Source organism: Equus caballus, chromosome 1, assembly GCF_041296265.1.
Source record: "Equus caballus isolate H_3958 breed thoroughbred chromosome 1, TB-T2T, whole genome shotgun sequence".
Lineage (NCBI taxonomy): Eukaryota > Metazoa > Chordata > Mammalia > Perissodactyla > Equidae > Equus > Equus caballus.
Genome location: NC_091684.1, coordinates 1504436 through 1520738, shown reverse-complemented (window position 1 = coordinate 1520738; position 16303 = coordinate 1504436). Strand labels below are relative to the sequence as shown.

General features: G+C 58.8%; 1 protein-coding gene across 1 annotated transcript in view; it reads left to right on the top strand.

The window, feature by feature from the left end:
- Positions 1-5200: 5200 nt before the first annotated feature.
- Positions 5201-16303, top strand: part of ADGRA1 (adhesion G protein-coupled receptor A1) — a 44824-nt gene continuing 33721 nt past the window's right edge. The window contains exons 1-2 of the mRNA XM_023636589.2: positions 5201-8869; positions 9584-9789. Coding sequence (XP_023492357.1) covers positions 9787-9789 — 3 coding nt within the window. The 5' untranslated portion in view covers positions 5201-8869; positions 9584-9786. The remainder of the gene's footprint in view (positions 8870-9583; positions 9790-16303) is intronic.

The following is a 16303-nucleotide window of genomic DNA, read 5'->3' as shown; positions in this document are numbered from 1 at the left end:
CCGGTGCCTGTCCCTGAGCCAAGCCCTCCTCCCTCGCCCTCCGTCTCTGCAGTTAGCACCCTACAACCTCAAGGAGCTGGGTTGTCCTGCCTCGAGGTTGGGGCAGTGGCCCCGAGCCCCTGCCGGGTAGGGCGGCCGCCATGCCCCTACAGGACCACATGAACTTTCTTCCCACCAGGAGACTTGCTCATCCCCTGACCAACGATCACAGGACGAGCGATGGGTCTGGGTCTGGAGCAGGCTTAGGCAGAGGGCTAGCAGCAGCAGTGAAGCCCCAGTGAGCACAGGGGAGCAAGGGGTGAGGCAGAAAGAGGCAGAGAGGATCCCTGAGCCCCGCCTGGAGTGGGGGCAGGGGGCGGGAAGGACAGTGGGGACTGCGTTGGACCGCAGTGTCCCACACAGCGAGCACGGCGTCTGGGAAGAAAGAACTGGGGCTCTGAGGCAGGTGCTGGAAGGGGGTGTGTCAGGGTCTCCTTCCTCCCCACTCCCGCCCATGATGGGCAAGGGGTGGCAAGCTGGGCCAGGATGATGGTAGTGCTGGTGGCGTTGGCCACGGCGCTGAGGGCTGCCCAGGTGGAGCAGGTCCTCCTGCTGCGGGTGTGGCCCCAGGGTATCAGATACTGGAGGCTCAGTTCTGAGGGGGCTCCCTGCGCGCCCTGCCCCACCCGCACACACCAGAGGAGCGCAGGGAGGGCTGCGTGTTCCCTGTGGCTGCACTGACCCCGCCGTCCGCCCCACATGCCTGCATTTTCCTCCAAGTTTCTGCCTCGCCTGCTGCTCTAGCTGAAAAAATCTGTGGAACATATGGACGTCCTGGTCAAATATTTGGAGTTTGTGAACCTTATTTTGAAACTAATGAGGATCTTAGCTTTTATAGACTTCTAAAACAGATAAACACGCCAAACCTGGGCGGAAAGGATTCGAAGTTTTATGTGGAAGCAACTCCACGTTGACTGAACTGCCCTGTTTGTGGGGTCGTCACAGCTATGGGGGACCTGGTTCCCAAGAGAGGGTGACGCGTACACGTCTGTGTCCTGGGCTCTGGGCGTTCCTTCTGTCGTCTATTCTCCGAACAGCCTAGTTGAGAATGTGGCTCCCAAGTATATAAAGTAATATGTAAAAATATGAACGCAAAAGAGAAGGGTGACCAGCACTCACCATCCTACTCTCTGTCTCCAACACCACCGCCCCGGTCCTCTCAGATGGTCTCATTGCACTTGCAAGCACACACACTCACACTATTGCACACACACTGTTACACGCTACTGCATATACTACCACACACTGTTACACACTATCACACACTATTACACAATATCACACTATTATACAGTCACGCACTATCACACACTATTGCACACACTATTACACTATCTCGCACACTATTACTGTCACAAGCTATTGCACACTATCACATGCTATTGTGTGCACACTACTACCCATTATCACGTGCACTATCACACACGCTATTGCACACTATCACACACACTATCACATGCTATTGTGTGCACACTACTACCAATTATCACATGCACTATCACACATGCTATTGCACACTATTACATGATAGCACACACTATCATACACTATTGCATGACACTATTACAGACTATCACACAGTATCACACACTGTTGCACACTACTGCACACACTCACTCACACTTGCATCCATATATGGGGGCTTGCACAAACGGTCTGCTGACTGCTCACCAAGAAGTGTTGCCCAGTCACCAGTTGATGGGTGTTTAGATTATTGGGCTCTGCTAGTCCAACAACTCAAAGCAAGAATAACTGGCTGAAAAAGGATTAGAAATTTTAAAATAAAGATTATTTTTAGGCTTAAGGATATTTTGAAAGGAGAGGAAGAAATGTTTTAAGACATAAAGAACTGTCCTGTGGTGTGCCAAAATTGCTAATACGAGGAAAACCAGTGACTCGGGAATATTAATTTTCAAACAAATCATTATTTTAACAAAATTGCCAGGTAGAGCGACTTGCTTTCGACCAGATCTAATTTGGTGAAATTGCTTTGGCCCAAAAGCCAGAAGCCTTGACAGGAACCGGGCAGGAGGCAGCCGGGGCAGCAGCGGCCAGGAGAGCAGAGCTGGCGAGGACGGTCGGAGCCGGCCATGTTGGACGGGCCAGCCAGGCGGAGGCAGGTCAGATGGTGGAGCCAGGAGGCTCGAGCTGGATCGAGGGCGCGTTGGGCGTGTGGGCTAGGGCAGCAGGGACGGGCCCAGGCGCATTCTGAGCAGCACCAGGGACGGCTCCCCAGCAGCTGGGGCTCCTCGCCCGGTCCCCAGGGAGGGGCTGCACCCTACGCTGTCCGGAGCCCGCCAAGTCAGACGGCTGACTCTGGGCCTGACCCTCCCCAACACTGGGTCACGGACGGCGTTACATGAATATCAGAGGTAGTGAGGGCTGTGGGTGAGCGGGCGGATGAGGGGGTGCTGGAAGCGTGGACGTACGAGTGGCCAATCCTGTGGGATGGAGGCAGGCTTTCTTGCGTCGCCTGCCTTGTCCTCCTTGGGCCTCCTCTGAGCAGGACTCTGAGGGGTGCAGTGTGGGCCGGGCCCATTTCTCCCTGTGTCCACCATCCAAGGATGTGGCTGCAGGAGTGGCATCCAGCCCTGACAGAGCAGGGGTGGGCAGAGAAAGGCCCTCAAGGAAGGAGAGTCCCAGAGCCACTGCACTCCTGGGGGGCCCCAAGGTGACTTCAGCCCCACAGAGAGGACCAGACCCTCCAAGACAGCAGCTCCAGTCCCAGGAGGCCCATGAAACGTGAACAAGGGTTAACCATTCAGGTCTGGAAACTGGACGAGCCCCTCAAGTGTAAACCTTCTGACCGCTGAGTGTTCTTGTTTTCACCCCGATCCCATGTGTGAGATCACAGGCTCAGTGGCAACAGGGCAGGAAGCCATGATTCGATGCAGGAAATTCAAGCAGAAAACCCTGGTTATAGAAGCTGCGTGCTCACAGACGTCCCGGGACCCACATTAACCTGAGTCCAGAAGAAGTTGTCTGCGTGAGACTGAAGAACTTCACGTGCTCCTTCCACCTCCACAAGGCCAGCGTCGGGGCTGTGTGCTCTGCCATCCACGTGATGGGGAATGCGGGAGACGGGTGAGTCTGCGATCCTGCCCGCACCCCGCAGTTAACGTCTGCCCCGGGTGAAGGTTTCCATGGTGGCATTTGTGAGGCTTCCGCACCGCCCCCCCATGCTCCCCCCCACCACATGCAGGTCTGGAGTGTGTCTCCACCAGTCACTGACAGGGGTGCTCTCGGTCTGTTGAACCCCAACTCCATGTAGAGGGCTCAGGCCTTAGCAGGGCTGCCGTGTGTGTCCAGGGCCCTCAGAGGTGACAGAGGTCAGAGGCTCATTTAAAGCTTGGGGTCACAGGTCACAGAGAGCATCTGTAGGGCAGACGCGTGTTTCTGCCTGGAGATGGCCACCAGCAAGTGTTGTGTTTTTACAGTTCATGAGGGAAGCTCAGACGTGTCCTTCTCCCACAGCCAAACGGATGGAGCTGCGTGTTTCCACCGCGTGAGGCCCACCCTGGCTGCGGGCTGCGCTGTTGGGGTGCCAGACTGCGGACCGTGCTCTGCTGTGGCTGTACAGCATGTGCCCCTCACACACAGCAGATGGGGTCAGCAGAGTCCCATCGATGGACTAACCCAGGACGTGGGGAGGGAGGCCGTGTCCTGAGTGGGAGGGGTGGGGCCTCGGGGACAACGGAGGAGGGAGCTGAGAGGGGGCAGGTGCCCAGGAGTCTGAGCAAAGTCCCAGCACATCAAACATCACCTGCCCTCTTACTCTGCCCCCATGCCCGTCGTGACTCCCCAGCACCTACAGAACCAGCAAGAAGTGCTCCCGCGCCTGGCCCTCCCACCCTGTCACAAATAGCATCCTGCTCTTCTTCCTACGTGAACCTCTCCAGGCAAACTGGTGCCCTGGTGCCCCCAACAAGACCAGAGCCTTCCCCGCACCCGCTCTGCCCGAGACCGCCCTCAGCCCCAGGTTAGAGCCCACCTGGAGTCCTGGGTGCACGTAGCCCCGGACACTCCCCTGAAGGAAGGAGGGGCCCAGGGTTGGGCTGCAGGCATGGAGGACTAAGAAGGAGAAAAGAAAATGTGATTTGAGGGGAGGAAGGGAACGAGAAATTGAATAACAACTTGAAAATTCCCAGAAAGGAGAAAAGAGAAACAGGTGGTATGTTGTCAACACCTGAGAGCTTTCTTCCCCACACGTCCCCCACTCTTCCTCTCCCCAAGTGTCTTCTCAGAGTGGCCCTTCTCGTGGGCCCTTAAGACACAGCAGGGCCGGGGTTAGAGCCCCCAGAAGTCAGGGGGTGTCTGGGCCAGCACCGGGCCCTCAGAAACAAAGGACAGGTGTCCCTACCCACAGCTCCTGGGACGACTCCACTCACTGTGCAGTCACCACTCCACCCCACGCCCAGCTTGACCCCGTGGCCAAGAGGGCTGTGTGTCCCTGACCCACAAGCCTGGACATGCGGGGCAGGCTTGGCAGGGACGTGCATGGGCACAGACTCCACACAATGCCAGTCAGAGGTGACAGCCACTGAGACCCTCATTCCTTGGGGGCCGCAAACATCCTAAAGCTGCCTGTTTATCACAAATGACGAGAAGCTGCCCCGAACCCCTCAGCAGCCTCCCCGTGGGCCTGGGACGGCAACCTGGTTCTCTCTGTCACTCCAGCGACGCTTATGCAAGGAAGGGCATCCTCAAGAATGTTCTAAGTTTGTTAATTTTATTATTTGGCTCTCAAACAAGGCTTCAGCTCAGGGCAGAATGGATTTGTTGGCGTAAATCTTTGGTAGAAATGGTCTGCACAAATTCAACCTGACGCTGTGGGGGGAGACGGCTGGTTGCCACGGCAACCAGAGAGCGGTTTTAATTCCGCTCCATGAGCCAGGATGCCGAGGCCTGAAGCCCGCAGCCTCCAGGGCCAGGCTGCCCACACGCCCGGAAACACCATCTCCATCTCCAGCGTCCTCAGGCTTCTTCAATTCCAGGGTCTCAGAATTCCCACACAAGCGCTGGAAAGCTGACAACTCCAAAGATATCAAAAATGTTCCGAAGAGAGGCAAGTCTGGCCTGAGACGTCAGCAGCCGACCTGAAGCCATTCTTGCACCAGCAATTCTGTATTTTTAGCAAGAACCCTGCGCACGTCGGGGTGGGGGCCGCACGCTCACCTAGGAGAGAAGGAAGCAGGTGTCCATGATTCCCTGATCTGACCCCCAGACCCTGCGTCTGACCTCTGATTCTGTCCATTGTGAGGCCGTCCTGAGGCAGCCCCAGATCGGCACCAGGCCTGTGTCCTGCTCTCGCCTGTAGGTTCCCCAAGTCAGAAGGTGCAGAGAGAAGCCCGGTCTGCCTTGAGCACCCTGGGGGTGGACACCCAGGTCTCTGGCCCTGCAACTGCGGCGAGGGCAGCCGACCCGCTCTTTCTGGGTGTTGGGGTGGGCTCAGCCCCCATGGCTGTCCCCCAAGACCAGGCAGGGCCCCAGCTGCAAGCCCCATGCTGAGCCTGGCAGGACACCCCAGCTACCCCTCGGAGAGCAGGCAGCCACCCACATCCCTCGGAGGCTCCTGGGAGGAGTGAGTCGCTCACCCTGGCGCCTGAGGTGTAAGGGCCTTCGGTGGGCAGTCCTGGACTCACAGAACGTGCCAGAAGACTGAACTTTCTGGAAGGGAAGCTGATACTCTGCAGTGAGAGGGGCCGAGAGCCTGCGACCCACTTGAGACGCTTGCTCACTGGGATGAAGCGAGTCTTTCTGGTGGATTAAACTGCAGACATGCACACTCGTTTCAGGAGTGGGTTCTCGGTGCCATTGGAGGCTGGCGTCTAATGAATATCTCTTTCGGAAAAGAGCTTTTGGTGCATCAGGAAATTGGGAAGGGCGAGGAGTGTCCTAAAACCGTCTCCAGGGCCAACTCCAAATTCTGGAAAGCAGATGACCAGCTACAGAGAGGGGGCTCAGGGGCCGTGCCCGCTACTTCCTCAGCAGGGCCCGGCAGATGGCGGCCCAGGCTCCCCCAGGCAAGATCGCCCTGAGGCCCCGGAAGCAACATGAGGGCGTGTCCCCACCACGAAGCACGGAGCCCCTGCCTTCCGGGTTGCAGCCATGTCGAATGGGGTCCCCCTGAGTCTTCTGAGCTGTGTCAGGGAGAGAAGACCTGGGGCTCACCGCAGTGGCTGGTCACTCTGAGCGCAGAGGCCTGGCCCCGGAGCCCTGGGCCAGCTGTCCTCCGCCTGCCAGACAGGACCAGACACTCCACAGAGCGGCAGTGAAGGGCAGGGTGGGCCCCAGCCCGGCTCTGCGGCTCTAGCAAGGCTGCCAGCAAAGTGTCTGACTGCTCTGTGCCTCAGTTTCCCCATCTCACGAGTCTGTTGCTTTGTGTTGAGTGCAGAGTGCCGCCTGCCTTTTGGGGCTGTGCGTCCGCTCCCCACCGCCTGCCCCAGACCTGGGTCTGGAGCAGACACCCCTCCACAGGCAGCTCTGAGGCCTGGTCACCTGGGAGCAGAGCGCAAGGACAGGCTGGTGGGGCAACCGTTGTGTGTGGGCAGGGGCCACCTCATCCGGTACCCCAACCTCTCACAAAGCCAGAGGCCTGCAGACATGGCTCCCGGGATGACCCCCAATATGCAGCGGGACAGCCCAGCTCCTCCTGAGGGACTCCACCTTCACCCAGGTTAACGCTGGGACTGAGGGTACCGGACCCCACTGGGTCCAGGCCACAAAGTGCAAGGTCAGGACACTAGCAGCCAGGCAGGTCCATCTACCCGAAGTGCCCCCCCAAGGCCCCCAAAGCACCCAAGGACCCCGGGTGCGCCCACCTGGACCCCAGGCAAGTCTGAGGCTTGGTTAGTTTTTAAGTTAGAAGCCTTGGGCCCCACAGGACACACAGATTGGGGCTGAGGCTCTGCAGGGAGGGGCTTTCCAGAGCCGCCCAGAGCCAGGCCGGCCCCCATCCCACCCTCCTGACGGCGTCTTCTGTAAGTTCGCCCAGAAGCCACCTCTGTGGGACTCAGGAAGCCCCAGTTCCAGTACTGGCCCCCCTGCTCTGAGGCCAGGGAGGATCACTGACTCTGGGAGAAGGCACAGGGACAGCACACGAGGCTGTGCACAGAGCAAAAGAGACAGCCGGTGACAGTGGGAGGCCGGGCAGCTGCCTCCCTTCCCACTGCCCTGGGCCCCATGATGGGCTGTTCACACCTGTCTTTCTGTCATCTCTGGGCTGGGAGCCCCCTGAGGGCAGTGGCAGGCTGACCTGTGTTCACCTTGAGCTCAGAACCTGGACAGTCTTTGTGGAGGGAGCTGCAGGTGGGAGGGAGGTCAAGGCACGGGCCCCGCGGGACCACCCCAGACTTGGGGAATCTGGGCAGAATCCCCCCTGCTCAGGGTGGGTCTTCCCGCCTCCCTCCCTCCCCCACTGTCCAGGACCCCCAGCCTGGGCCCCCAGGGAGCTCCATGGCTGCCCTGCAGCCCCAGGGGGAGCAGCTCTAGGAAGCCAGGGTGGGCTGGGCCTGGGGGTTGCAGGGTCTCCACCTAGCCCTGACACCCACTCCCTGGCAACTGGGAAATCTCTCACCCCTCGGGGTCACATATTCCTTGTCTGAAGTTCGGGGCTCATCACAGCGTCCCACAGATGGGGGATAGGAATGCCAGGAGGGATGGGGACAGGAGAGTTGGGAAAACCCTGCTCGGAGGCAAGGTGGCATGGGGCTGAGGGGGCTGGAGCTGAAGGCCCTCCACCTCATCCTCTTCTTCTCAGTGGCACACCCCCAAAAGGGCAGGCTCAGGCCCTTCAACATCTGGGGACAGCAGGGGCCTGGGGACTGCCGAGCAGGCACCAGTGTCACCACCCTGGAGACTGGAGGGAAAAGCCGGCAGGTGCCCCCGTTCACTCGTGCTGGGTGTGGTCTCCGGCCCCTAGCCCTACTTGCAGCAGCCCATCCCACTGCAGGCAGGACACACGTGTCCCTGGATCCCAGCTCCTCTCCACCACGGCTCGCCTTCCTTCTCGGCACCCGGCTCTGTCACCCAGAACCCTGGACTGGGCAGGGGGCTGACGGGCTTTTTCTGCATGGCCACGTCCTGTCTACACCGGCAGGATCACCCTGCTGACTCATGCTGGGGTGGACTCACTGTGGGTTCACCTCAGCATGGGAATATTTGGATTTGAGAATATTTTAATACAGACTATGAAAATTCCTCCAAAATCAACCTCCTTGTTCATATTCTGTTCTGTTCTTGGAGCCCTCAGTGGACAGGAATCGCAAACAAGATCATCCAGTCCTCCTCTGCCTGCTTTCAGGGAGACCTCTTAATGTGAGCTGTCCGACTCTGTCAGAAGCAAAGGCAAAACCTGGCCGGTTGTCTCTTTAAATCGTCTCTGCAGTGTGACGGGCAGCCGGACGGCGGGCTGGGAAGAACCATTCCCTCCTGCCGAGGGGAGCGGGCCACAGCGCCTGCCGCCATCAGCGCCTCCCCCATCCCCATGGTTACGGCTCCTGCTTCCCGGCCGGTCCCTCATCCCGGCTCTCGCCCGCGGAAGACGGCGCAAAGGCGGCTGGCACTCCTCACGCCGGAGTTCTGGAAGCTGCCTGCTGAGAATCGCGTTGAATGTCTGCTGGTCCTGGCTCTGACTCATTCCCTCGGGTGCAGAGCCCCTGTCGCCGTTGCCCGGCTGCAGCCCTGCAATCTGTTGATAACTCCTCTCGCAGGCTCCAGCGTGTCGCCTCTTGGAATGGAAAGCTGCTCCCAGGCACGGAGAACTCACCGCGTCGCGCCGGCAGCGGGAAGCACAGGACCGTTGCCGCTCCAGCTGTTTTTGCCAAAATAGGTGAGAAGTTGGGCTGCATTTCTCTGGGGTCTGCGTGGCGGGGGAGTCCCTGGGCGGGAAAGCAGCAGGACGTGGCGGGGAGGCGAGGTCAGAGCCCACTGGCCACAGTGTCCGCTCCCCCAGCCGTTTCTCAGGCATCAGCCCCAACCTCGAGAGGCAATTCCTGCTGTTCCAAATGCAGATTTGGAATAACTTTGGATTAAGCCGACGGCACGGAGCTATAGCCGAGACCAGTGTCTGTGGGGCGAAAATGCCAGCCCCCAAGGTCCAGCCCATCCAGGCAGAAGGTTCTGCCTTCCCGGGTCTGGCTGTTTGTGAGGAGATTAATTCAAGGTCTACTTGCTTCTCCCGACTTAGACTGACAGACATGTTATACGGCTTTGTGCAGCCTGGAACGACTGACGTGGGTTTCTCATTGCTGGGATGGTGGGCACAGGGTGATTTTAAACATGGAGAAGGACGTGCTCCCCAGAGCAGCGCCTGGCTGCCCGCACATTCCACCCGAGGCCCCTGAGGCTCAGGAGCCCCCAGTCGTCTCCGGAACCTCTGGATGCCCCGAAGGGACAGAGCCTGAGCCAGACTCTGCAACAGGCTGGCAGGGCTGAGAGGAGGCGAGTCGGGGGCAGACTGGGGCCGTCCTCAGCAGGGGTGAGTGTGCTGCCGGCCAGCTGGCAGGACCCTCCAGCCCACCCTGACCAAGCCCTGTCTTCACAGGTGGGTGCAGCCTCTCAACCCTCACCTGCCCCATCACGGTCACCTGAGACACCCTGCCCAGGGCTTGACCCTGTGGCCGCCGTGTGGTACCGTGACCTTCTGGACGGCCATGGAGGCTGGTGGGGAGCAGGGTGCGACATAATCGACCCAGCCAGCGATGCCGTCTCCATCCGTGCTCACACTTCAGTGACTTCAAGGTGCTCATGGTGAGTCTGCTCACTCAGGGGCAGCGGGGCTGGAGCTGCCACCCCGTCCATGCTCCCCGGGCAGGAAAAGTGAGCCAGCGCGTGGTCAGTCAGCGGGCAGTCAGTCGCGTGCTGGTCCCTGCTGGGGGCTCACGTGGGGCGGGCGGGGCACCGGGTCTCGGGGCGCCTGGGCGCTCCTGCAGGCTTGCTCGGTGTGGGTCATGCTAATTAGTTGCACACATGCCGCAATGTTGAATCATTTAATCAGTGAAGGAGCCGTCGTCCTGCACCGCCTCCCAGGGGCTCGGTCCCTGACCTCTGAAAACCTTCTCCAGCCTGGGCTGGGGTCACCCCCTCCCCAGTCCCAGCCCATCACATGACCCTCCCGCTGCAGCCCTGCCGGCCCCCTGCCCATCAAAAAGTTGGCTGAAGGGCAGGTGGACGTGGGTGGGCTTCCGCAGCACAGACAGCAAACACAGGGAGGATGTTTCTCTTGCCAGGAAAGGGGGTACGGCTGCTGTCAGCGGCCAGTGGGGCCACGATGGGGGCTCGTCCTGAAGGCTCGTGCGTGCCTCATTGTGGTTGCTGCCAGTTGGATTCCAGGAAGGGTGACGGCCGAGTGAATAATGCACTGTGTGTGTGAGAGGGACAGCCGGCAGGGGCAGCGGAGGGCCCAGCACGTGTGGAGAATAGCGATGGCCGCAGGGCAGTGCGTCCAAAATGCAGACCTGGTTGTCTGCTTCGTAAGGAGTGGTCTGTCTGAGTCACTTGTTCGTTTTCTTCTTGTTTGATCCGATATGTCCAAACAAGAGAGGTACTTTTTGCCAAGATTCAGCATCACCTCGAAACACTTCTGCACACCTCAGAGGCTGGGAGGACGTCAGCAACTCGCCTTTCAGACATCTGAGATGTTACGTGTCCTCAGAGAGGATGGGAGCCTGGCCAAGCCCAGCCCCTGAACCAGATCACCTGTCGCCCCACCGGTGCCATGCCCAATGCGCCGTAGCCTCTAGATCAGCACCGTCGGAGCTTTCCAGCCTCAGACTTAAATCATTTACAAAATGGAAATGCGTCCTTGACGGATGAGCAGGGAGTTGAGAGACCCTCCAGGAGGCGCAGGGGCCAGTGCTGCCCATCGCGGCCCCCCCGCGGGACCCAGCTGCCCCGTGTCAGTGTGTCTTTGCCCCCTCGCCGCTGACCCTGTGGCCCCACTATGCAGAGTCGTGCAGGGCTTCCCCATGCAAGAAGTGCACCTTCTCTGCCTCCAGCCACCTGGAGAGTTTTGTGCTGCCGGGTTTGCTGGCCAGTCCAAGACTCAAAGCTGGGCAGCCACGCTTGCCTGAGAGTTTGGAATTTCAGCAGTTTCTTGGGGTTTTATTCTTAACAGACAACATTTCCACTGGAGAGTTTCTGAAGGGAGAGAGAACCCCAGCCTGACATGGGGGTCTCAGTTCTGGTGCGAGCGCTTCTCTGTGTATCTCTGAGTCTGTGGTGTAGAGGATGGGGCAGGTTCACCCCCTTGGCTCCCTGGGGCATGAGGAGGAAAGCCTGGAGGCCGAGGCCAGTGGGGGTGACCCAACCCAGCCCACCCCCCACTGCTGTCCTCTGGCCACCTGGGACACCTGCCCAGCGGCTCCTTGCAGTCAGCTCCCTGACACCTGGGTCAGCCGGCAGCCTCCTGGTCCCCAAGTGTAAGGGCATCAAGGTCTTGGGCATCTCCACAGCCATGCACTGAAACTTACCCTGTACCGGGTCCCAAGTGTCTTTGGCAGGCTGGCTGGGGGCCTTGACGCCACCTCCTGTCTGCCCTCAGCACCAACAGGATCTGAATACCCAGCACCACTCCCCAGTGGGCCCAGGCACTGCAGCTCTGAATTTGAATGTCTCTGGTCTCTAAAGCCCAGGCTACTGCCTGACGGCGTCCGTCTTCCTCACAGTTCTTAACAATCCGGAGCAGCCCTGAACCGGCTTGTTTCTGCTACACTGCTGTCAGTATTCGACTCAGGCAGGGGCCAAAATGCACGTAACTGTGTGTCCTGCAGTCTTCTGTGACCCTTAGAGGCTCACTGGTCATCAAAGGAGCAAAGTGACAGGCTTTGGAATTAGAGTAAAAAATTGTCCAGGCCTCTGGGCTCCCTCTGTCTCTCTCCCTCTCCAAGTGTGGAGTCCGGTGGACCAACTGGGGGCTGGTATTGCCCCCATGACGGGGCCTGTCACTGCACGGGCTCCGCTTTCCCAGACGCACCTTCTGTGGAGCCAGGAATTAACTGGAAGTGCAGCGTTGGTGTGGCCTCCTCACACCACTTCTCTCCCATCGTGCGGCGTTAGTCGAGCTGAGAGGCTGCGCCCCTCCACTCGCGGACCGTGTGTCCCGGGTGGCCCAGACCCGCTGTGGCGGCTTCCCTTCTGCACGGCCCAGGAGGCGCCGCAGCTGGGCTGGAGCTCCACGGAAAACCGGCAGAGCCTCCGCTCGCTCTGGACTCTGGGCTGACCTTGGTGTCGCCAGCACGTCCTCTGCCACCTCCTGCAGGGCCCATAGCCAGGACAGGGCGAGAGTCCAGGCCTGCCCAGCCATGCTTGGAGCAGAGCACCCCAAGGACCCAGCACGCCCGGGACACCCCTGTTCCACACAGAAGCATCTCACCTTCAAAAATGCCATCATGCAATTAAAACCCCCAAAGAGACCAGGGCAGGTGCGTGCAGAGACCTGGAAGCTGGGCCGCGGGCAGGCCAGGCAGGACGTCAAGGAGGCCACAGGAGAAGGGCCTGCAGGTCATCCGCCAGGCCCCCTGAGCCAGAATCAGGACGCAGACGAAACACCAAGTGGGACATGTGCAGCTCTGCTCCCACTCTACACCCACTCGCTGGGCCACGCCAAGTCCCAGACGGCACCCATGCCTCCAGCCGGGGTAGAAGACAGCCCGCGAGGCCCACGACGCTCCAGAACTCCCGCAAGCTCTTTCAGTTTGTTGCTTTTTATTCAGTCCAATATTTACATTTCTAAACGCTTATAAAACCACCTTCATCCCACAAAGGGAGAGTTTGCCACCCGCCTGGCACTTCCCGGTAACGCTCACAGTTCCAAGCAAGTAGCCCCATCAAGAAGGAAAGTCTCTACGTTCTTTCTCAATGTATTTTTCCCCAAAGCTCTTCATGGTTCTACCAGCCCACACACCCCAAAGAAAACCGTGAGAACCATGTAAGTGCGATGTCCAGTTAGGGTAACCCGTGCTCTCAATGCAGGAATTGTTTACCTTTGCCTCCGCATTCCCCCGGGGAACACTTTCCTGAAAGGCTGGCAGATCAATACGGTGCAATTGTCATTAAAAGGCAACCCAGGGACCTCAGGCTGTAATGACATCAGTCGGGGTTGGTGCAGACCTGGGAGGAAGGACCCGTCCCTCGTAGCCCACGCTGCAGGCCTGGCCTGTGGACGCCTCACTGTGCAGGAGTGACACCGCAGACGCCTGCTCCCCTGGTGGGGAAGACGCCACCTTCCAGGTCTCACGGTTGGCAAAAGGGTGACACATTGCTGGGAAAGGGGACACATGACTCAAGTGACCCCTGTCCTCCTTTCTTCGCATCCTGATTCATTTGATTTGCAGAACATGCCAAAAAGGAATGTCCAACTAAAATGACAGTAAAATGTCGAAGGAAGTTATGCCTCAAGAGAACAACCAGTGCACCAGGGCTGCTGTGCTCATGGACCGCCGGCGCCCAGCAGTGGGCTCCTCAGGGAACACAGTCGGCCTGTGGGAGGACGAAGGCCAGGCTCCCAGGAGAAGGAGAGACATCATCACCTGCTTCTGCAGCAATCCCACCGGCATCACGCAGGCGCAGAAGTGAGTGTGGATTTCGGGCTCCAGCCCCACAGCGGGGCAGGGCGGCAGCTGGCATGGAGGCTGGGGTTGCCTCCATCGCCCTCCTTGCCCCATGGTTCTCTGGACTGCTCTCCAGCCTTTCCACTGTGAGGTCCATGCTCCGCCCACTGCTGCTGGTCCGAAGGGCGCTGCTGGTTCCCTGGCCTCCGAGGGACTTTTCTGGAGACGTCGGTCCATCTCTGACCACATGCTGGACAATCATAAGGACTTTGCCCATGGGACGCTTGCACCGTAGATTCTTCCAAGAGGAACTTGCATGTGTGCAAACTTTAAAGTGTAAACTGCATCTACATTTTGCATGACCCACTTTGGATTCTAAACGTCACCTCTAAAAACGTAGAAAGCACTGTGGATAACTCTAATTTGGAGAAAGAAAGAAAACTGGAGTCCAAATGGATCTGAATCTCTGTTCCTTATAGAACATGTGTTGTGAGTGCAGCTGCTCCGCGGGTCGGATGCCTGCCTTGTGCCAGGTGAGAGGTGAAAGGACTTCACGGCCGTGTAAGCACTGACCTGGTGTTGTCCGGAGACACCTCTGCACCTTGACCTCGTGCTTTGAGATGTCTACCTGCTACAGGAAAACCCTTCTGGCTTTTTATTTGGCTTAAAATAAGGCAACTTTGTGTACATGAATAAAACTGTCAGATAAGATGTGTTTGAACACAAGCTTTCCAACGCGGGTCCTGGGCACCAGATGCGCTCCTGCGATCCTGGGGATGGATGCACGAGGACGCAGCGCAGACACAGGGCATCAGGCGTCACTGCGCACAACACGGCTTTAGGATGCCCAAGTCTGCTTGGCTCCCCTCTCCCACCCTCACTCCCCAGCCAGGAGTCAGGGGTCTGGAGGCCCGTCCAGGGTGTTCACACCAGCAACAGCGCCCCCCAAAAAAGGCCGAGAAGGGACTTGTGAGTCCTCAGATGGGGTGGACCCACCTGGACACTTCAGCATGAGGGAGCCATCAAGGGAGCCGCATTGGTCCTGATAGAATCGGCGACAGAACTGGACACAGGATGGACTGCGTGCTGCATCTCTCTCGCATACAGATGTGAAACCAGCAATAGAGGTCAACTGGGCTTTTTGTGAAGAGGGCTTAGGGCTTTCAGACCCTGGGTTGATGCCACTGGAGGGAAAAACCCATGCCAAGAATTACACGACAGGCCGGGGACATTGCCGGTGCCCAGTCAGACCTGAATGCCTGTGACCTCCCGGGGCATCCTCCACTCGCCAGCAGCAGACAGCTCTTGGAAGAAACGGGGAGTGAAAAGATAATTTGATGTCAGGATTCAACCACGAAGAGCAGCCTTTCCTCAACCTGTTCGACCTCTGCAGTGTTTGCATCTGGCAGGAAGCTGGTGCCTCTGAACTGTGACACATATAGGATAACCCTGAAACTCTCTCGGGCCACAAGGGTCCCCTTCCTGCCATTGCTCGATGGCAAACGCTCCAGAAGTTAGGATGCCAAGGAAGGATGTGTGAGTGCCTCCAGCAGGCCAGGACGTCTGTGGGAAAGTACAAGCAGTGCACTGCGGCCTCCCGGCTCTGCCCTCTCCTTCATAGGAACGACCATTCTTCACCAACAGGCAATTCCGTCCCTTGTCACAGAAGCCTGTCCTCACACAGGCGAAGGTTCCTTGTTGCAGAATAGAGAGCCCAGCGGGTGCCACCCCCATCCCTCTTAGGAAGATGCCTCCCTTGGGCGTGGGTCTAAGACCAGAAGGGTCTTCCTTCGTAAGCTGGCGCCAGGCCTGCAGGGACATGGACGGCAGACCCTGTCTCGGGGTCGAGCGTGGGTGGCCTTCCTGGTTGGCTGGAGCGGGCAAGACCTCCAGTCTCCCATGGGGGTGCTGAAGCCCAGCATCCCTATCACCTTGAGCCTGGCCTCTCTTGGCCGTCTTTCTCCCGAGCTGATGGTTTCATGGGAATTTGGGCTGTGTGCACAGCGTGAGTCCTGCTGAAGCCCCGTGTAGTCCAGATGGGCGTCATCAGTGTTCTGTGCATTGTCCACACCTGGCCTCAGACTTCCTGGTCCATGGATGGTCAGGACTGAGGCATGGGGGCCACCGTGGTGTCCACCCTTTGGTCTGCCCAGTGACATGTGCCCCTCCCTCGGTCGTGTCTGGTCATCTGCTATTCTGGACCAGGGGTGCTATTTCTGGCTTCATTTCTCAGACTGTGAGGAGTCCCCTTGGCATCCAGGTCACTCAGTGCCTTTTCCCTGGTGACCGGATTCCATCAGTTGTTTCCATGACAGCAGAGAGACCACTTCCTAAAAGTCCCTGCCCCGGGTCAAAGTGCAGAAGTGGTGGCTGGGCACAGGTGGCCCTCGGCTCTCCCTGGAGTGCCCTCTGAGCAGGTCTGACACTTTCCAGCTGGCCAGGCCCTTAGCTTAGCTGGACTGACAAGAAATCACGCATCAGGAGGGGAAGAAGCTGAGCTCTCGGACATGCTGTCTTCCTGCTTCCCCCTCAGGCACAAGCCAAGTGCCCTTCACCAGGGCGTTTCTCTCCAGTTCCTGCGTGACGCCACCTGGGCACCATCCTGGAGGAGTGGCCGGCTGCGTCCAGCTGCTGCGACTGCCCAGGGAGGCACTGATTCTGCATCTGTAGCCGCTCCCAGCCTGGGGCAGGTACATGAGCTGTGGGCACCACCG